Source organism: Armigeres subalbatus, chromosome 2 (assembly GCF_024139115.2).
Source record: "Armigeres subalbatus isolate Guangzhou_Male chromosome 2, GZ_Asu_2, whole genome shotgun sequence".
Lineage (NCBI taxonomy): Eukaryota > Metazoa > Arthropoda > Insecta > Diptera > Culicidae > Armigeres > Armigeres subalbatus.
In genome coordinates this window covers 105,754,555-105,776,253 of record NC_085140.1, presented here as the reverse complement: position 1 = coordinate 105,776,253, position 21,699 = coordinate 105,754,555, and the positions used below count along the sequence as shown (strand labels likewise).

Here is a 21,699-nt window from a genome sequence, read left to right as displayed (position 1 = left end):
TGGCTGCTTCTTCACTATGGGTACTTTTCGTTTCAACTGGCGGCCAAAATTAGTTGCTGCATATCTGTCAAAATAAAAAATCATTTGAAATAAATCGAAAAACGGAGATCAAGACTACGAAATGTTTGAGTTTGATTTCCTAGTTTTTTTTAAATTTTAATCTTGCAATTAGTAACTGTGAAAGTGCGTAATGGCTATATCTCGACGAGGCGACCATATCACAGTTGTGGAATGAAATTCCAGTAAAAGAAGAAATATAGCATGTATTCATGTTTTGAACTTATTTCACCACATTTACAAACTTTGGCATTCTCATGGTTTTATATTATTTAGTCCATTAATTAACTGACTAATAGGTATAAAATAATAATAGCATTGAGAACTACTTTATGATAATAAAGGAACAGACAACCTTCAACATTATTTTAATTAATGTTATTATTTCAGCAGCAGTAGCACATTTATAATCATGGTCGTCACACCATTTGCACTAATAATTTCTTTAATTTACGACACTTTACTTAGATAGTTTTCATCGTACATACCATTTTGTTTTTCCGGAAGTACAGTTACATCTTTCATTATATATATATTAGAAAAGTTATGCTATGGTCCATTCTGAAGGAATAGATTTTATTGTTTTCACACAACAAACTTTTTGTTTGTTATAATGTTTCTGCATTTATCTGCATTTAATATTATACATTTATCCAAAATAATGGAAACAGGATACAGAAACATAGACATTCTTAATTGTGCATTCGAATTAAAAATGATTACGTTTCTGTTTCCATTATTTTGGATACATTTAGAAGAAACATTATGACAAAGAAAATGTGTTTTAGCCATTTGTTCTGCTATAGTTCATGGCTTTAAAAACAAACATTATGTTCTTGTGCAATACCGTTATGAATCTATTGAAAACCCTGAAGCTTTATTGACGTTATGCGTAAGACAAGATTATGACCAAAATATTTGGCATTGTGACAGTCTCCCAACGTAGTTTTATGAGACTATTTAGGATAACAATAAGACCACTAATAAGGTTATGAGGCATTTGACATTTGTGGTTTTATTAAGCGGATTATTATGGTTTTGAAGACAGCTATAAGCGCACCAAAAAAGCTTATCCTATGGCATTAAACAAGGCTGTGATAAAACCGTTAAAAACATCAATAAATCCACGAAGCCTTGAAATTGTTACTTGGGAACCCACTATCCGATTAGAAATTTTTGGTAAAATCTATTATTTTCGAAAAACATTTGACTATTTTTCTATTAGAATGGCCAATGTCGAGATATGGTTGTATCATTTTTGAAATTAAAACTAATAATACACAAGGAGTCGCTGCAGATCATTGCAGTAGAAATCAACGAAAACAAATTGTTTTGTGATATTTTCCCTAATAATTGATATAGATTTTGAGGTTCCGTACTTCATTGAAATTACCATTCTTCAGCTTTCACTTCATAATCAATTGGTTAAGTAGTTCAAAGTTGTGATTTTTTTAAGGAAGGAGATTTTTTAAAATCGTCGATTTTTTCGACCACCCTATTTTAAATTTAGTCACCCTAATTGAAATAATAAACAATGCGAGTGTAACTACTTGCAGGAAGAAACGATTCTGATGAAAATTTTTTAAAATTGAAGAGATCGTATATCTGTTTCACATAGAGTTTTTTCCTCCAACACATGGGGTAATCGGGGCAAAATGGTCCACTGTTATTTACTTGACGGCTTTTTATCCAATTTACTAATATTTCAACAGTATGGTAATGTTTATGTTCAAGTTATATTTATTTCAATTCACATTGATATAAAAATACTGAAAATATTTAGTTTCTGCATTAACATAGGGCAAATCGGGCAAAATGGACAACAATCGAAATTTAAACCACATCTGTTTGACTTCCCATGCATCTTCACAGCATCCTTGTGCAATTTTGTTCATTTCTGAGACATATAGTGAGATAACTAGTTGATTATTTGATTTTTCTATCGGAAAAATGGGGAAAATCGGGCAAAACGGGCACTTCCTGATGTCTGCGCAAAACCAAAATTCCACTACGAGATTCTACGCATTTTTTTACATTTTATAAGGTATATTGCAGGACTCTACTGTAGCGGCCTTTAAATAGGTGCCATTTTGAGTCCCTTTTTTCCCACTGTGCACTGGGACATTGCCGCCTCGCTGCTTAGTGTTCATTCAGCACTTCCACAGTAATTAACCGCGAGGTTTCTAAGCCAAGTTACCATTTTTGCATTCGTTCATTAGTATATCATGAGGCTAACACGATGATACTTTTATACTTTATTATGAGAAATCGAGACAATTTCCAAAACAAAAATTGCCTAGAACGGCACCGGGCATCGAACCCAGCTACCCTCAGCATGGTCTTGCTTTATAGCCACGCATCTTACCGCTAGGCTAAGGAGGGCCCATCATTTGAGCAATTACACACAGTAAATCGTCTTTAACGATGGGTGCTGATGCTTCGCAGTTAAGATTTCGATATTCGTCACATTTCAGATTATTTCAAAGCTAATTATTAGTTCGTTGGTGAATTCTCATCAGGAACTTCTAGAGTTTAAATAAAATTACGCAGAGATCATACTTTCGTTAAATTAATGATCCAAAATGACCAAAAAAGCTCAGACTTGTCCAAAATATGTGAATTACCCTACTCTACCCCACAAGATAGACGATGTATGACAAATAGTTTCAAATCACAAATAGTTTTATTAACTTATGTAATAACCTTTAGCTTAGAATGTAAATACAGTCTATGAAGTTAAATTCCTTTCGTTTCATCTGCAGATGGTTGAGCTTACACTGGAACCGTTCAAACCGTTACGGATCCATTCGACATAATCACATTATTATTTTCGGCTGATGGCTTTGGTTCTGTGGTGGCTTCTTCTGCAATTTCATCGAATTTATTAGATTATGTAATTTGATAGATGAGATAAGTAGCTTACCAAGCTTTTTGGAGAATAAATGCTTCTGAATAGCAGTGGCGGGGAACTCCAACAGTAGTGCCAACATCAGTCCCATCAGGTATGAAGACACAAGTACTGTTAGAACTTTGGAGATCTGTGAATGAGAAAAATGGAAATAAAAAAATCAGTCTTTGCATCGATAGTACAAACATATTAGACGACCTACCAGCGACATCTTGCTGAAGTATCCCATCTCCCGCATTCCGAAGAAGGTGTTCTTCAGCATGAACACGTGGCAAACGTACGCACAGTACGTCAACCGTCCAAGTGGTACAAAAACGGAAAAGTTGAGGAATCCCTTGATTTGCCGACTGTACTCGTAAATGATGCCGTAGATCATTAGCGCTCCCAGGAAGATCCACATGTGCTTCACCACCGGGTAGAATATGGCCATCCAGATGGCGGGCTTTTCGAAGTTGTACTCATAAAAGATGGAGTTGCTCATCAGGCTGAGGAAGCCCACGGGGACTACAAAGTACCAGAGCACTCTTAGGTACTGAAATGAGCATACTTTTAGTTAAGATCATACTATAGACGAAAGAACTATCTCTAGAAATTACCCAAGCTCGGTTTCCTACGTGATGATTTTTGCGTTGCTTGTAGTAGATCATGCCGAGGATGATCCCGCCCAAGTAACAACCCATGTTTGTGTGGAATGGAATGTATATGAGTTGGTACATCCGATCGAACCAATAGATGAATCGTTCGTCCCTGATTGAATTGGAGGCATATAGTCAATCGACATTGATTTAGCAGAAAAGAATGTTATTTGCTACTTACTGTAACCGATTGATAAAGGCACCATCAAAAGCTCCAAAGTACACAATTAGTCCTGGAATCAGATAGGCAAAAAACATTGCTACCGATATAATGGCTGTTCGTAATTTGGGGTACCTGAAAGTAAAATTGAAGTTGTTTTTTATAAGAAAGGACTGTATTAAAATATTCAGAGCTTTTTTTAGTGTTATGTCTTCACTTGTCATAAGAAGAGATAGTACTATTCCATTTCATTCCTTCAACATGTCTTCAGGGTCTTCTACTTGACTTGCCTCGTCGACTTTATGGCATAAACTGAAGAATGCTTAAAACAAAATATTCAGAAAGGAGGGCAATTTTTTTTCGGGTGTGCCACTGCGACCAGATATTAGATCTATTGTAGCATTACCCATATCCTTAGTGTATAAATGCGTGTCGAATTTATTCAGTGCTATAGAGAATCATATCGAATAAAAATAAGAAAGCTAAAAAAAATAAAAATAAAAAGCATATTCAGTTCCGTCTATTTACTCATTGCGAGGATTATTTTTGATTTAATCTATTTGAAATTATAATTGATTTAATCATTCCAATGGTTTTTCTGGTATGGGTTTTAAGGAGCAGCATACTTTTTGTCAAATATCAAAATGTCGAGAAAAATAAAATCAAAACAAAAATCTGTAGAGTTAGAACCTAATGGTATGTGAAAGAATTATACGTAGGGGAAGGTGGGTAGACTTGATCCCCGGGGAGACTTGATCACCCCCTGTTTTATTGGTAACTAAAGTAATTTTGTTCTAGCGTATTTTTTAGTATAGATCCTCTAGATAAATGACCTTTATGTGGTGAGTTATTTTTTGGATTGACAGCCTTATTTATTCTGCAGGGCGGTTTGTATGTTTTGACCTTCCTAAAGATTTTTTTATTAGCCACGTAAAATTTGAATAACTTTTTATAAGAATGATCTAATGCTTTCGTTTTTTCACAGCACAAAGCCATTAATGTGCTTAATGATTTGTACTGATGAAAATGTCAACATTCCATCAAAGTTTTAGGATATTTGGATTTGAAGTTATTGCCTCAATATGGGGACATTTGATCCCCCATTAGTCAACCATACAAAAATTTGGCGAAAAAATTCAAAAAAATATAAATGTGTTCTCAGGCTTCTAATTTTTTGTAGATTTGACAGATTTGATGAAGTGTTGGCTGGAAAAAATATTTATTGCGTAGATATAATAGAAAGGGGATCAAGTCTCCCCAAATTTTAAAATTGCATGTGCTGACGAATTAAATAACAAAAATCGTTCACATATCATCGTTCACAGCAATTCGAAAATTGCGCGTATTTTGAAGGAAAATTATTAAAAAAATCTGAGGGCACCTTTCTAATTTTATCAAAGCAAGTTCTTGGAAAGGATTCAATTTCCCCCGAATATTTTAAGGCTTCGGTCCGATTCGTGAATTAAAATAGAATTAAACTTAAAAGTGACAGTTCGGAAATTATTAAATTCCCCGCTCATAAGAATGGCTGGTGCTACCCAGCAAGACCAACAAAACATCTATCAAAAATGAATCGATATCTGTCAAAAGTAATCTTGCTCTGCGAGCAAGGTTATTTGGAAATTTTTGAACTGTCACTTTTAAATTCGATTTTGATTCACGAATCGGACCAAAGCCTAAAAGTAGATTTTTGACAGCACTCTAAAAAATTGATTGTGTATCAATAACAACAATAATTTAAGGACTGTCATACATCAGTAAAGTTAAATACTATGTTTTTTAGAGAGTTTGTGTGGAAATCGCGTTTGTTTATTTATTTTTGGCTGTGATACATCGGAAATCAGAAAAGGGGATCAAGTCTACCCAGTCTCCCCTACTGTGAATTTTGTTCAGATTTCGGGCAATATGTTTTTTAAATTCTTCACTATTGTTGGCTTCTAATCCTTCAGAAATGAACGCATTTAGGCTTCTGAGTGATTATTTTCACACAATTTAACTTGAATAATGTTTTTTTCAATATTTTCCATTGTAATTTATTTAGCATCATTCCATAAATCAGGCTCTATCTGGTAAAAGGGCGAATGTCGCAAGAGAGGATTCTCTTCGTCGACTTCCCCTCTTTTAAATAAAAGTGACAAGCAGTGGATTTCTTCGCGGTTTATCACCTCAGAATGCAAGTTTTGATTGTTTTCTTTCATTCTGAGGGGGAAAACCGCAACGAAATCATCTGCTTGTCACTTTAATTTAAAAGAGGGGAAGTCGGCGAAGAGAATTCTCTCTTGCGACATTCGCCCTTATTCCAGATAGAGCTTGAAATGTGTACAAGGTACAGTGATAACCCGATTTTTAACTAGTCCAAATTTGACTGCCCCTGGAATGAATTTTGGATGTCTATAGAAGAAGAATTATTCCAAATTTTTTGAAAGTTAATGAAGACTTTCAAAAAATTTGGAATAATTCTTCTTCTATAGACATCCAAAATTCATTCCAGGGGCAGTCAAATTTGCAAATCACTAACTTGTGACCGGCACAATGTAACGTACATTTATTTCTTTATTTCTTTAATTGAGCAACAGGTAAAATCCTAACCCCAATGACAACAGATTATGATGCTAACATTTTTTTAAATCTACTCTTAATCTCTAGACGTGAAACGTACAAGGAATGTAATTGTCGCTGAAAAATGCAAAAAACAAGCAACAAAAGAGAATAACGATGACTCTTTGTCCTCATCTGCAGAGGCTCGGGAGCCTCCTTTCAAGAGGCTCGGGAGCCTCCTTTCAAGAGGCTCGGGAGCCTCCTTTCAAGAGGCTCGGGAGCCTCCTTTCAAGAGGCTCGGGAGCCTCCTTTCAAGAGGCTCGGGAGCCTCCTTTCAAGAGGCTCGGAAGCCTCCTTTCAAGAGGCTCGGAAGCCTCCTTTCAAGAGGCTTGGAAGCCTCCTTTCAAGAGGCTCGGAAGCCTCCTTTCAAGAGGCTCGGAAGCCTCCTTTCAAGAGGCTCGGAAGCCTCCTTTCAAGAGGCTGGGAAGCCTCCTTTCAAGAGGCTCGGAAGCCTCCTTTCAAGAGGCTCGGAAGCCTCCTTTCAAGAGGCTCAGAAAGCATCCTTTCAAGAGGCTCAGAAGCCTCCTTTCAAGAGGCTCAGAAGCCTCCTTTCAAGAGGCTCAGAGCCTCCTTTCAAGAGGCTCAGAAGCCTCCTTTCAAGAGGCTCAGAAGCCTCCTTTCAAGAGGCTCAGAAGCCTCCTTTCAAGAGGCTCAGGCCTCCTTTCAAGAGGCTCAGAAGCCTCCTTTCAAGAGGCTCAAGGCCTCCTTTCAAGAGGCTCAGAAGCCTCCTTTCAAGAGGCTCAGAAGCCTCCTTTCAAGAGGCTCAGAAGCCTCCTTTCAAGAGGCTCAGAAGCCTCCTTTCAAGAGGCTCAGGAAGCCTCCTTTCAAGACGCTCAGAAGCCTCCTTTCAAGAGGCTCGGAAGCATCCATGCAAGAGGCTCAGGCCTCCTTTCAAGAGGCTCAGAAGCCTCATTTCAAGAGGCTCAGAAGCCTCCTTCCAAGAGGCTCAGAAGCCTCCTTTCAAGAGGCTCAGAAGCCTCCTTTCAAGAGGCTCTGAAGCCTCCTTTCAAGAGGCTCAGAAGCCTCCTTTCAAGAGGCTCAGAAGCCTCCTTTCAAGAGGCTCAGAAGCCTCCTTTCAAGAAGCTCAGAAGCCTCCTTTCAAGAGGCTCAGAAGCCTCCTTTCAAGAGGCTCAGAAGCCTCCTTTCAAGAGGCTCGGAAGCCTCCTTTCAAGAGGCTCGGGAGCCTCCTTTCAAGAGGCTCGGAAGCCTCCTTTCAAGAGGCTCGGAAGCCTCCTTTCAAGAGGCTCGGAAGCCTCCTTTCAAGAGGCTCGGAAACCTCCTTTCAAGAGGCTCGGATAATATGTACGTAATATGCTGCTTAGTTTCTGGGTCCAAAATTGCTCTCAAATTCTTCACATAAACGTTGAAACACTTCTTCCTGCAAATGGAAGATAAAGCGTATAGGATCCTTTTTCGTGAAAATGAAATGATAGAGTATTTCTTCGGATTTACATCTATCCGGTTGAACCGGTTGAGCACCAGTCTTCGAAAACTAGAAGCTGCTGCTGTAGGAGATAGCAGTCGTCGATGGTGCGGATCTCAAAATATGTCCATGAAGGACAATAGTGGATCATATTATTAAACATTAAATGTGCATAATTAAAGTAAAACAGAAATATGATTGGTCCCAGTTGACTTCCTCGGATGTACAGTAACCTGCATAATAAAAAGCCCACTTGCCGTTTTTCATACAAAATGGTCAAATTTGAAGATCTAGATCTCGATTGCGTGTTAACCAATTTTACTGAAAATTTTACCAGAGCTCAGATATAACTTGAATATTACCATACCTAAGTTTCGGCCATATTGATTCATAGGGTAAAAAAGTATCGCGGTAATACCAAAACGATTTTTTTTGGCAAAAAATTGATTTCATAATATCTTGAAAACTACAATTCTTAGTGTACAAGTATATTCCGCAAACTTTTTTGTATTGCCAAGAAATCTCGCACTGGTTCTTCCCAGATGGGTATTTCTCAAGAATTTTATTTAATCTACTTTAACAAAAGTGAATTAAATAATATGAAAAGTTTGGAAAAGGCCTGTATTATGTCCCATGTCCGTGTTACATGGGAACATTTCCGCAGGCCTGGGGGAAGTTTCCAAAATCCCACTCAGTGCCGCAAGTGCCAAAAGCGGGGTCACGGAACTAAACATTGTCACATGGATGCTAAATGCATGATTTGTGGTGGAACCTTTCACGCCAAAGACGCCTGTCCTGTGAGAGAAGATTCCAATAAATTTAAATGTGCTAATTGTGGGGGCAATCATAAATCCAATTTCTGGGAATGCCCTTCACGCAAAAAAGTTTTGACTTCCCGTGCAAAATTGATGACGGGAAATTCCAATAGGATCCCAGATTCGCCGGGTAAACATATTTCAAACGCTCAAAATCCGCAATCATTTACCGGTCGAGTAATTCATACCCACCACAATCAACGAACAAATTTTGCTCCTACCTCTCAACGGGTAACGAGCAGTTTGTCGAATTCTAATTCTAATTTTTCAAACACGCCATCCTATGTTAGCATCGCTGCAGGCAGGCAAAATTTTATTTCCGAAGATTTACCGACGATGAATGACTTTCATACCCATTCTTCAACGGGGAATAACGTTCGTTTTGACGACTCAGGTAGCATGTCTGCTTCCGACTTTGATTTTCTTAATGAACAATTGCATCACATGATTGATGCAATGTTCAAAGCAAATACCAAAACTGAAGCAGTTCAGGTTGGTATCAAATTTACTCAAAGAATTGTTATTGGACTTCGTTTTAATGGATCCAAATAATTCTTTGAAAATTTTAAATTGGAATGCCCGCTCTTTAAAGGGTAAGGAAGATGAATTATTCAACTTCCTATCAGTTCATAATGTGCACATTGCCATTATAACTGAAACATATTTAAAACCTGGTCTTTTCATCAAAAGAGATCCAAATTATTTTATTTACCGAAATGATCGTCTTGACAGCGCCTGTGGTGGGGTCGCCATTGTCATTAATAGACGTATCAAACATAAATTATATTCTTCGTTTGAAACCAAAGTTTTCGAAACCTTGGGAGTTTCTGTTGAAATAAATTTTGGACAATTCTCTTTTATTGCAGCCTACTTGCCTTTTCAATGCAATGGGCAGCAACAGAATTTGTTGAAAGCTGATCTTCAAATTCTGACTCGCAACAAATCAAAATTCTTCGTAATTGGTGACTTCAATGCCAAACACCGTTCATGGAATAATACTCAAAACAGTTCCAACGGCAAAATTTTATTTGAAGATTGTTCTGCGGGATATTATACTATTCAATATCCCAATGGCCCAATTTGTTTTTCATCCACTCGAAATCCTTCGACAATTGATTTGGTTTTAACGGATTCAAGTCAGCTGTGTGGCCAATTGGTAACTCATGCTGACTTTGACTCTGATCACCTTCCTGTGACATTTGAAATCTCACAAGAAGCCATTTATAATCCAATCAGCTCTACTTTTAATTATCATAGAGCTGATTGGGATTTATATAAAACGTATATCGATAGGAATTTTGATGTTGATATTCCTCTCGATACCAAAAGTGATATTGACAATGCGCTCGTATCTTTGACAAATTTAATTGTCGAAGCCAGAGGCATTGCAATTCCTAAATGTGAAATTAAATTCAACTCCATTATTATTGACGATGATCTTCAGCTACTGATCCGTCTTAAAAATGTGAGGCGAAGGCAATACCAAAGAACTCGCGATCCCGCGTTGAAAGTTATTTGGCGAGATTTGCAAAATGAAATTAAAAAACGTTTCGCTATTCTGAGAAATACCAACTTTGAGAATAATGTCTCGAAGTTGGATCCCAGTTCGAAACCCTTTTGGAAATTAACGAAAATTCTTAAGAAACCTCAAAAGCCAATTCCAGCGCTTAAAGAGGAAAATAAAATTTTATTAACAAATGGCGAAAAGGCTCAAAAACTTGCTCAGCAGTTCGAGAGTTCCCATAATTTTAGTCTAGGTCTCACTAGTCCAATTAAGGATCAGGTTACACGGAGCTTCGAAGACATTCTCAATCAAGATAATGTTTTTGACCCTTCGTTGGGAACTAATTTGGATGAAGTGAGATCTATTACTAGAAAATTTAAAAATATTAAAGCCCCGGACGATAATGGTATTTTCTACATACTTATCAAAAAACTTCCTGAGAGTTCTTTATCCTTTTTGGTTAATTTATTTAACAAATGTTTTCAATTGGCATACTTTCCATATAAATGGAAAAACGCCAAAGTTGTTCCAATTTTGAAGCCGGACAAAAATCCAGCTGAGGCTTCTAGTTATCGCCCAATCAGTTTGCTTTCTTCAATAAGCAAACTGTTTGAAAAGATTATTTTAAATAAAATGATGGTTCATATTAATGACCATTCTATATTTGCTGATGAGCAATTTGGTTTTCGCCAGGGGCATTCAACCACTCATCAGTTATTAAGAGTTACGAATTTAATTCGGCTCACAAATCTGAAGGATATTTGACTGCTCTTCTTGATATAGAGAAAGCATTTGACAGTGTTTAGCATAAAGGTTTGATAGTAAAATTGATGAATTTATTAATTTTCCTCTGAACATTATTAAACTGATCCAAAATTATTTATCAGATCGCTCACTGCAGGTAAACTATCAGAATTCTAATTCTGATAGATTACCTGTAAGAGCTGGTGTTCTCCAAGGCAGCATACTGGGGCCCATATTGTATAATATTTTTACTTCTGACTAACCTGATTTACCACCATGATGTCAAAAATCTTTGTTTGCAGATGACACGGGCCTTTCCGCCAAAGGGCGAAGCCTTCGTGTCATTTGTAGTAGATTGCAAAAAAGTTTGGATATTTTCTCCACTTACTTGCGAGAATGGAAAATTTCTCAGAATGCTTCCAAAACTCAGCATATAATTTTCCTTCATAAGCCGAGAGCTTCTTATTTGAAACCTTCTAGCAGACATATTGTCACTATGAATGGGGTTCCAATTAAATGGTCTAGCGAAGCCAAATATTTAGGACTTCTGCTGGACCAAAAACAAACTTTCAAAAATCACATTGAAGGCCTTCAAGCTTAATGTAACAAATATATTAAGTGTCTATATCCAGTAGATCTGTTCAAATTTCAAAAAGTTTCTTAAAATCGACCGGTCAACTGGTATTCACAATTCTTATGCTAAGATAGACTTCTGGTGAAAATTTCAGCTCAATTTGTTGAAATTTAGGTGTGCTTCAAATTGATTTAGTGTTTTTGGCATGATTTTGCCCCTAAAAAAATCGTAACTCTGAGTGGGATGAACGAAATTCATTGCAACAACAACTAAACGAAAGCCATAGCTATCCTCGAACACTTTGTAGAACATTGTGTTATAATCGGAACAGATCTTCTACGTGTTTCAACAGATTTCGTCCTTCGAGATACTCAAAAATCAACAGTTTTCATTGATAAAAGGCCTATGAAATCTACATCCAAATATTTTTTGGATTGAATTTGTCGGGAAGTTGCAGCTACACATTCATTTTAGTATAGCACGGTATTAAATCTTAAGCGGGTATTAAATAAAAATTGTAAAAAATTGAGGAGTGGATTCACATTTAAATTTTCTTAATTGATTGCCTTATTACAAAGACTTGCATGCTGGCAAGCATTTCCATCGAACAAGTTACCATTGCTTTTTAATGATCGTCATCTAATAGTTTTGGTTGGGACCTGAGATGTTGAGACAAAGCAATCATTGGTGACTTGGTAGATTGTCATTCAATTTTAACATCATGCTGCAACGGCAAGCGGATCTGGTGCAGTTGGTAGGGCGTTCGGCTGATAATCAAAGTGTCATGAATCGAATCGCACAGAAATTGAATATAAATTTTGTTTGCCATTTTTTAAAGAATCTTCTTGATATGGAAATGCAGCTACTATTATCTTTTCAACTTAAGCGTACATGTTCACGATAGAATTAAAAGCGGAAGTACAAATCTAGTTCTATATGGAAATCTTCAAGGCTGCCGTACTATCAACCATCTGTACTTTCGCCTCTAATTATATCATGGACATGTACGTTTAAATTTGAAAGATGTTAGCATTTTGCAATTCCATATCAAGAAGTAACAAACTCATCTCATCAATTATAACGTGGTTAATGTCAAACAAAATTTTTGTTCAATTTCTGTGCGATTCGATTCATGACACTTTGATTATCAGCCGAACGCCCTACCAACTGCACCAGATCCGCTTGCCGTTGCAGCATGATGTTAAAATTGAATGACAATCTACCAAGTCACCAATGATTGCTTTGTCTCAACATCTCAGGTCCCAACCAAAACTTGTAACTCGGTTGCTCAGGGATTAAGGGGATTGGGAAATCTACAGGGTCGTATAATCAGGATAGCTTAATCTCTCACTTCCTCATACTAATTTAAGGACACTTGGGATAACAGGAACTAGACGTTATTCACACTGATATTGCACATAGAAATAAGGGGGGGGGGGGTGAAACAATCAACTACCTTCACAAGGACTTCAACTAATACCGATTCGACGGATCTCCGGACAGCGAGGCCTGATGACTCCTTTTCGAGTCCGAAACAAAGCGGAAAAACGAAGAAGCGGTGGAATTATTATTACCCAGGGCTGCGCTCTAAATGAATGGGCTACCACTGAGGCTTTTTACATTTTTACAATTTATTATTGACGTCACTTATATGGGGTACTTGCGTGATCCGGATCATTTGTTGTGGTTTCGTGGTGTCCATGCTTGGGTAGTGTTTGGTCGCCTCCGGGCGAAAGCTACCGTTCTGGCCAGTCAATTATGACGAAGATGGCGGAATCATACTACCGGTAACGATGGTAGTGGTGGTGTGGCCAGTCAATGTTGACGCAGATGGCGGAAATGTACCACCGGATAACGATGTTCGTGGCGGGTTTTGGCCAGTCAATGGTGACGGAGATGGCGGAATCAGACCACCGGGATGGGGATGGTAATGCTGCTGTTGCCAGTCGACGAGGACTACGATGGCGGAATTGAGCTACCGGGATGACGGTTGGTAGCTGTGTTTTGCCAGTCACTGGTGACAAAGATGGCGGAGTTGTCACTGACGGCTTTCGATCGGCGAGGTACGCGATGGTATCCGGGAAATCGGCCTCCGGACACTTCTGTCGAAAATAGAAGAAAGGTCGGAAGAAAAAGGTCCACTTTCCGGACCTAAACACACGAATTAATACCCCGTGACGTCACTAACTAAAGCCTCTTACAATTTGCCACTTTCAGTACAAATAATTACCTTTTTCTTGTTTGTTTGTCTTCAAATTATTTGTTGTTTGTCTTAGTTTAAGGACAGTAACTTTTGCGTTTTAGCTATAGGAATTAACACATTAGTTTTAGAAATATTTAACTTTTAGCAAATAACTAACCGTACTAATTTTTGTATTATGCATGTTTACTAAAACTTTTCTATTCTTTCCATTTTACTAACAATAGCTTTAAGACCTAACACAAAAAGAGAACAAACCAAGATTTTAACAATTTCACCACACAAAAGGCTTCACAATTTTACCTTCACAATACTAACACTACACACGCGCGCACTTCTACTCTGTTCAGAGATCACGATCGATAAGAGTGATTGAATCACCTTACCGCGCTTTTATAATAAAAATGCCCACCTGTGAAATGCAGTTGTTGCATCATAAATTGCATTCTTTTATTTTTTTTGTGTCTACAATTTGACCACACACCCTATTTTTAAGTACTCCATCTGTTGGCGAACAATAAAGGGCTGGGTGATATTTTGCCCTGTCCGTTCAAACTGTTATACAGCGAATCTGTCACCCAAACAGTGCGAGGTGTGAGAGTTGGACAGCGCTTTTACACTCCCCAAGCCATATGAGTGCAGCTGCTGTTCCATTATGGTGTTAGTGGTTGTGTTTTTCTGTAAAGGGCGTATTATTATGGATATATGGGAATGTTTAGGGAGCAAATATGGTTTTAAAATATACTTGTGGAGGAGCTACAAGTTGAACTTGTAACCAACGGTTACAAACTATTAGATGACGATCATTGAAAAGCAATGGTAACTTGTTCGATGGAAATGCTTGCCAGCGTGCAAGTCTTTGTAATAAGGCAATCAATTAGGCAAATTAAAATGTGAATCCACTCCTTAATTTTTTACAATTTTTACTCAATACCCGCTTAAGATCTAATACCGTGCTATACTAAAATGAATGTGTAGCTGCAACCTCCCGACAAATTCAATCCAAAATAATATTTGGATGTACATTTCTTAGGCCTTTTATCAATGAAAAATGATGATTTTAGAGTATCTCGAAGGACGAAATCTGTTGAAACACGTAGAAGATCTGTTCCGATTATAACACAATGTTCTACAAAGTGTTTGAGGATAGGTATGGCTTTCATTTAGTTGTTATTGCAATGAATTTCGTTCATCCCACTCAGAGTTACGATTTTTTTGGGGGCAAAATCATGCCAAAACACTAAATCAATTTGAAGCACACCTAAATTTCAACCAATTGAGCTGAAATTTTCACCAGAAGTCTATCTTAGCATAAGAATTGTGAATACCAGTTGACCGGTCGATTTTAAGAAACTTTTTGAAATTTGAACAGATCTAATCCACTTATAAACAGAAAATCAAAACATTGTCTTAAGAACAAACTTTTGATTTACAAACAAATTTTTAGACCAGCCATTTTGTATGCTGTGCCAATATGGACTAGTTGCTGCAATACCAGAAAAAAGGCATTCCAGAGGATTCAAAATAAAGTTTTGAAAATGATTCTGAAGTTGCCTCCGTGTATAGTAGGGGAGGAGGTTCGGTTGTGGGCACCGTTCGGTTATGGGCACCCCTATGTATCTTTTAACAGATAAGAGATGCTGTCATTCTGACAACCGTTATTTGTTTGCTATAATAGCATGATGTTTTGTGCTCAATATCAAACCGGATGGGCATCTCTACTTTGAACCAGAAACAAATAAATTTTTCGTACAAGAAAAACAACACGAAAGTTTTTTTGGCCTTTTTCAAAGTGTCATAAATTAAAGGATTTAATTCAAAAAGTGAGTTCTAATGCGTATTTACACAGTAAATTTAATCTATTTCGAGGCCCAATGTCGATTGCCATCAAAATTTTAGCGCGAATTTTTTTTTCTTCTCGTTCCAAAAAGGCTGCGAAATTCGATTATGGGCACCCTCATTTTATTGATAAATCATTCAATATCGTTTTACTTGTCCCTTAACTTATTTTTAATAACGTTTTAAGGCAGTTTTTATAATTAGTTTGACATAATTGTTCGAAATAATGAGTTTATTTAATATTTTTGTTCTTTGGGCATGTCTAGTCATTATACACACTTTATGGAACAAAGCGTTGACCGATTTGCTTGCAACAAGTTGCATTCGACGGGAATGCTTTCCCATTGTTTCCTATTGAAAATTGGTCAGATCGGACTATGGGATCAAAATTTATGGCCAACATATTATTGTTTGAAATGAACGAGAAAGGCACTATTGCCGCTAGGGTGATTAATCAGGATTTTTGACTGTGATGCATACCAATAAAACGTAAATCAATGAAAATTATAACCCATTTACCTAAAGTGCTATTTTAGACCTTTCTTATGTGATTTTTCAACATCCTCCTTAATGCACCGAGGGAGGCATCATCACTGCTAGGTGAATTGATTTGAGTTTTTTAGCGTCTCCTGGCTTTTAGAATGAATAAACTATTCCTTGTTTTTAAATCTGGGTGGTTTTTATTCATGTTTCTTTATTTTTAGCTAAGTTTACAAGGGTGTCCACAACCGAACCACGAAATGAAAATGTCCAAAAATGTCAAATTTTCTAAATTGTCAATATTTTTTCTAAATCGATGAAATCATATTAATTTCTTTGCTAGTAGTAAGGTTAAAAGTTTAGCTTTCGATTGCTATGCAAATGTCGACATGAGATCAGCCAGGGCCAAAGTTATGGACCAAACACAAAAGGGTGCCCACAACCGAACCTCCTCCCCTACCAATGAACTTCATAGAATTTCTAATATTGAGACATTGCAACAAATGTCCAACAAAATAATTTCCAATTTTAGACAAAAATCATTGCAATCTTCTATTGCAACGATTAGCTCCAATTAGTTGAAAACATTGTAATTCCTACATGGTTCAATTCAACCAGAGGAAATATCCTAACTGCCAGAGGCAATTGAAATGTACTAACAATAACTAACAATGTAACATAGCAAATAAGGATGATAGTGTTAATAAAACACGGAACACCTAGTCTATGAGATGAATGCATGTATTAGATAATTAGCAAATAAAATTAGTAAAAAAAGAGTCAACTGGTAGCAAAAAAGGAAACGCCAGGGAAGAATAAACCACCCACATGACAAGATTAGGGTGGCTGTGGTTTGCAGGGAGAGGAGCAACCGATCAAAAATGGAATCTCGTGCAGGGATGAGATGATTCCAAAGCGGCGAGCAACAAGAATAATTGAACGTCCACAACGATATGTAAATAATGTAGATAATTCTTCAATTATGAAATCAACACTCTTTTGTATGTAACTTTTACTTAATTTATTCGGGGGAGGATTTGGCACTTTAATAATTATTTACCGAAGAGAGTGTAAAGTGTTGAAGCCTGATTAGGTGACAATAAAGAGATGATTGAGTTAGCGAATGGTGTTATTACTATTTATGGATTCCTGGATGTCACAAGATTAAAATCGAGTGTTCAGCACAGAGCTTTAAATATTTGAATATTTTTTTGAAGCCCAACGGCCTTCTTTGTCACTTCACTTCTAAACATATTCATATTCGGCTCTGCACAGTCAATTTTCGGAATGAATATGGGTCAGTGAGTATTTATTTAAATTTCACAATTTATCAAATTATCGTAAAACTGAACACATGTTTGATGATTTAAATAAATACACGCATAGATCTAATCCTGACGTTCAATTGAGGGGCAGTTTTAGCGGTAAATCTCAGTACAATTAAGGCTAATTATGTTTTTTTCGCGCGCAGTCACCCTATTCAGTGGTAATCAATTGAAAGAATCTATAAAGAAGTAAATTGAGTAAGTCATTCTATGTTTTGAATAATCAAAACACGATTGTCAAAAGTCGGAACGAATATGCTTCATGAAAGTGAATATTTCACGCTCTGGTTCAGCATGTGTAAGCAAATGGTCTACGGCACATTAATAAATATTAAAAACAACTCCATTTTCGCTCCATTCAGGAAATAATAATTTTAATAACTCAGGAGACCTACTTGACAATTTTTACTACCAGAACCAGATTTCCTAGTCAATGCTGATCACGCATTGCCTTCGAATTTGAAACGATTAATTCGCGTTGTAATCAAACCGTTTTATCCAATTGATGTGAAAAGAATCTATTCTTTTATTGTTTCTTAAAAGCATTGTAACACATAATCGTAGGTGGTAGACTCTAGTAAACAATTTATTTCATTCAAATTCACGGCACGTCAAAACATTCTAAAAATTTCGCACGTCATCCAGGAAAACAACACTTTTGATCTGTGTTTTTATTTCCTGTGTTGTGAAATGATTCACGAGTTCACAGGGGCTTGTTTACAACCTTTTCATTCATAATGCAGAGTCATCATGACCTATCTGCATTAAATATTTCAAAAACAGGTTTGTTTGTTGTCCCTAAAAATAAAATTTTCCCAAATTTGCCGTCTAGTCTATCTAGCTTGAGATTCTGCTTATTCATATTCCACAACTGTTTGCAACGCAAATTATGCTAAAACCGAACCGAATTAATTTGTTTTCACGGAAAGTTCCAGTTGCTATACAAATGAAGAAAGTTCTATTGCGTCCTCGATCAAAGCAGTTTTAGTGAGCGGCGTAGACATCCGATAATCTTGAATTAATTTATGACTAAAAATATCCCGTATGAAGATGAGCGGAAGCATTTCGCTCAACACGCGCCAGACTAACATACGCCTACCATATGATAATTTATTCTCAGACGATTCGCCGATTTGTGCAGTTGCTTACAGAAAAAAACCGGATTTGGAAAAGTCTCGCCCTATTTTCAAGTTTCAAGTTTGACTCATATGCGTGTTCTTTTTCGGATGTGAACGACCGTTGCTTTTTATGATACGAGCTTTTTGGAAACAAAAATAAAATGACATGACGGTTTTTGCCAAATTATTCAAAGCGAAAGTTGATCTATTCGATTGATATACTCACTTTGTGACCGCTACCACCAGAATCATGCCTAAGGTGAAAAGTTGATAATCACACGCGAGATACCAGGCTTGCTGGAGGCACTGGAGCAAAGCAGATCAATATGTTCGTTAATTGTCATGTGAAAAATGTATTTGCGAAAGAGATTCCTACCGGTTCATCAGCATTGACGTAGTTGTTGATATACAGCAAGTTCGTCCAGCCATTCTTGCGGCAGAAGTATTTCTCGGTTTGTGTTCCACGCATCCACAGCGGTCCGTCCTGCATTTTAGGCAGCCAGGTGGCGTGCAGCAACAGCACATAAGCATAAGCGGGAGTCAGCCTACGATCGAATGTGGAATCGTCAATACCACTTAAAAAATACTAAAACCCACCCGACGTGCTAATTATACCTAATAAAACGATAAACAATCACCACCAGCACCACCGTCCAACGAACCTCCCTCAGTTTCGCACGAGTCGTAAAGAAGTGTATGCTCAGCAGAAAGCCACTCATCTGGAAAAACGTCTGCACGACCTGCGACCCGTTGATGAGGGCCAGCGCTTCCGGCTTGTAGTATTCCCTTTCCCGTTCGAAGGTGTTGCTGATCGGAGTTACTGCAAACATGTCGGAGCAATGACCCATGATCACCAGGAAGAACGTCAGGAAGCGGAACGTCTGAAAGAAGCGCAGATCTTCGTTGAGCTGGTCCTTTGAGCGGCTGATCAGCCGATACCAGTTCCGTTTTAGCGAGAAAGATGTGTAGATCATGGTTTCTGTTGAATTTGAGGACACATTTGATTATGCTAATGTTAACCATAACGATAATCGAAAGCTTACTTTTGCACGGGATGTCCGCGAGATAGTGATCGACGTTTTTGCTTTTGTTCATGCGGGCGTCGAACCAGGTGGACGTGATCACTAAACAGATGAGAATCATCGTAATGACGAGGAAGCTCAAGTCCAGAATGTCGACGTCGATTTGTTGCGTGGGACGGGAACAGTACTCGATTTCGGTGTAGGCCGTCAAGTTGTACACCTTCCGAAGGATGTAGTTCTCGCAGATGTTGATGAGCTGGCCGTAGAGAGCGCGATCCTGGTGAACATTTACGTCTTCGAATACTTCCGATTTGATAATGTACTGTTTGAAAGAGGTTTTGATTTGTTACAAGAGGGTAACTCGATGTAAGAAAGTGTCTTACCGGAAAATTGATATCAAACTTTCCCACATTAAGTTGCTGGATGGTCTCGTTGTCTAGTGATGCCACGAGTTTGCGACAACGCTCTACACATAAGCCTCTATCCAGGTGCTCGTGTCGATAGTGTCGGTATGTGTCACTGGAGAAATCCTGCAAATAATGTTTTATATATATATCAGTGGAATTCAATAAGTTTTAAAAGTTGGAATACTACTTCAATATCTGTTGTGTTTGGTTCAACTTGACGGTGATCAAGAAGGTTTGGGAGGAAAAAGAAACCCCAACAGGTTAAGCGAATGAACCGTCTTGCATTGCTTTCATGAATAGTGACTTTTAATTTGACTTATTTGTGCAACATTGAATAGTTCAAAGTCTATTATATCGTGAAAATGAAGTAGATGGGATGAATTGGTCAAGAACTGTGAGAATCTGACAAACGAAATACCTTCTGTGAGAAAAGTAGGACAATTGGGCAATATGGATGGACTGGAAACATTTTCAAATCACAAAAAAATAGAATATCTTAACTTGACATAAGGCAAGTAAGTACTATTCCGTTTAATTCCACCACTTGATTGTTAGGTCATCTTCAGTGTCTTGTACTTGACATTAATTAAATGGAACAAAATGGTAAAATAAAAATAGTACAATTCAGCTTAGATAGAATATACAAATGAAATAATTCGAAACCATAGACAATATGGTTAAACATTCAAACAAGTCATATGAAATAAATAATTAAGAAATATTGGGCGATTTGGGCAAGCCAGCAATTACCTTTTGCGGAATTCTTTGCAATTTCCTTGGAAAAATCTCTGGAATTCACATGGAAAATTCTTCCAAATTTCTGCGGATTTTTTAGGAACTTATTGGAAAATTTCCAACAACACCCCTCCAAAATTCCCCGGAAATTGATTCAGATTGTCTCAGGAAGCTATTCGGGATTTCCGAAATTATCCGTATTATCCTCATTAAATGGGACTCCAGTTAGCCATGCTAGCAAAGGCGTCAGAATGCCAATCCGCAAACGACGAGTTCGATTCTCGTTCCAACAAGGATGTTTTCAGGTAAGAAACAATCTCGACTCCCTGGGCATAGTGCATCCTCATGAAATTCTTCAGTGTTTTTAGGATATTGCTCGTAAATTCATCGGGAAACTTATCGAAATCTTTTCGGAAAATTCTTTGGAATTTCCTTGAAATAAATCTTTAAAATCTCCTTGGGAAATTCTTTACAATCTTCATGAGAAATCCTTCAAAGTTTTCTTAGGACATTCACGGAATATCTTCAGATTTTTGACGTAAACTACGTCTAAGGGGAAGACTCGGATACAGGGTGACAAATAAAAATTTCCAAATTCGAGACCGTCACGAAATTATGATAGATTTCAAACGCTAATAGCTCCTTTATCTTTCGATGGATTTGCGAGATTTTATTATCAATCGAATCGGAAACTGTCCAGCAATTTTTTTTGCCCATTGGAACTATTGATTATTAACGTAAAAACATTGAACATTCCAATTCTTTACAAACCCAGAAAAATTTCAGAGTTTCATTACGGCCGCCATCTGGTGCGGTTGGTTCAAAGACTAATTAAGACGTTCATGTCCCATATTAGAGTACTCAATTTTAGTGCTCATGATGTACTAGAGTAGAAAATTGTACAACCGCATTTTAATATCACCTTGATGCAAGTACAGCGCTGAGTAACTAGTACTTCATGTGTTACTACGGCGACTAGCCAAATGTTATGCAGATCACAACATAAGAAAAAATGTTAAGAAATAATTTTCAAAAACAATCGCAAATCATTTCGGCAGGGAAAGAGTTGCTTCTTGTCATGTTCCCTAATAGCCAGCGATCCTGGTTATGCTTCAACTGGACAACTAGACAATTTTTCCATGGTGCAACAGGTAC

General features: G+C 37.4%; 1 protein-coding gene and 1 long non-coding RNA gene across 3 annotated transcripts in view; both read right to left on the bottom strand.

Moving 5' to 3' along the window:
- Window positions 1–2,721: 2,721 nt before the first annotated feature.
- LOC134214870 (nose resistant to fluoxetine protein 6-like) overlaps window positions 2,722–21,699 on the bottom strand; it is a 70,104-nt gene continuing 51,126 nt past the window's right edge. Inside the window, exons 3-12 of the mRNA XM_062694151.1 lie at window positions 19,786–19,932; window positions 19,424–19,724; window positions 18,996–19,359; window positions 18,757–18,925; window positions 18,607–18,686; window positions 3,782–3,895; window positions 3,562–3,712; window positions 3,168–3,497; window positions 2,981–3,095; window positions 2,722–2,921 (exon numbers count right to left, since the gene is read on the bottom strand). Coding sequence (XP_062550135.1) covers window positions 2,845–2,921; window positions 2,981–3,095; window positions 3,168–3,497; window positions 3,562–3,712; window positions 3,782–3,895; window positions 18,607–18,686; window positions 18,757–18,925; window positions 18,996–19,359; window positions 19,424–19,724; window positions 19,786–19,932 — 1,848 coding nt within the window. The 3' untranslated portion in view covers window positions 2,722–2,844. The remainder of the gene's footprint in view (window positions 2,922–2,980; window positions 3,096–3,167; window positions 3,498–3,561; window positions 3,713–3,781; window positions 3,896–18,606; window positions 18,687–18,756; window positions 18,926–18,995; window positions 19,360–19,423; window positions 19,725–19,785; window positions 19,933–21,699) is intronic.
- Window positions 13,032–14,538, bottom strand: LOC134214869 (uncharacterized). Of its 2 annotated transcripts, XR_009979954.1 has the most exons (4): window positions 13,922–14,452; window positions 13,779–13,854; window positions 13,649–13,722; window positions 13,032–13,569 (listed from the first exon to the last, which is right to left on the bottom strand). It is a non-coding gene; the product is annotated as an uncharacterized LOC134214869 (long non-coding RNA). The 2 variants fall into 2 exon arrangements; XR_009979953.1 differs by having other exon boundaries at window positions 13,649–14,538.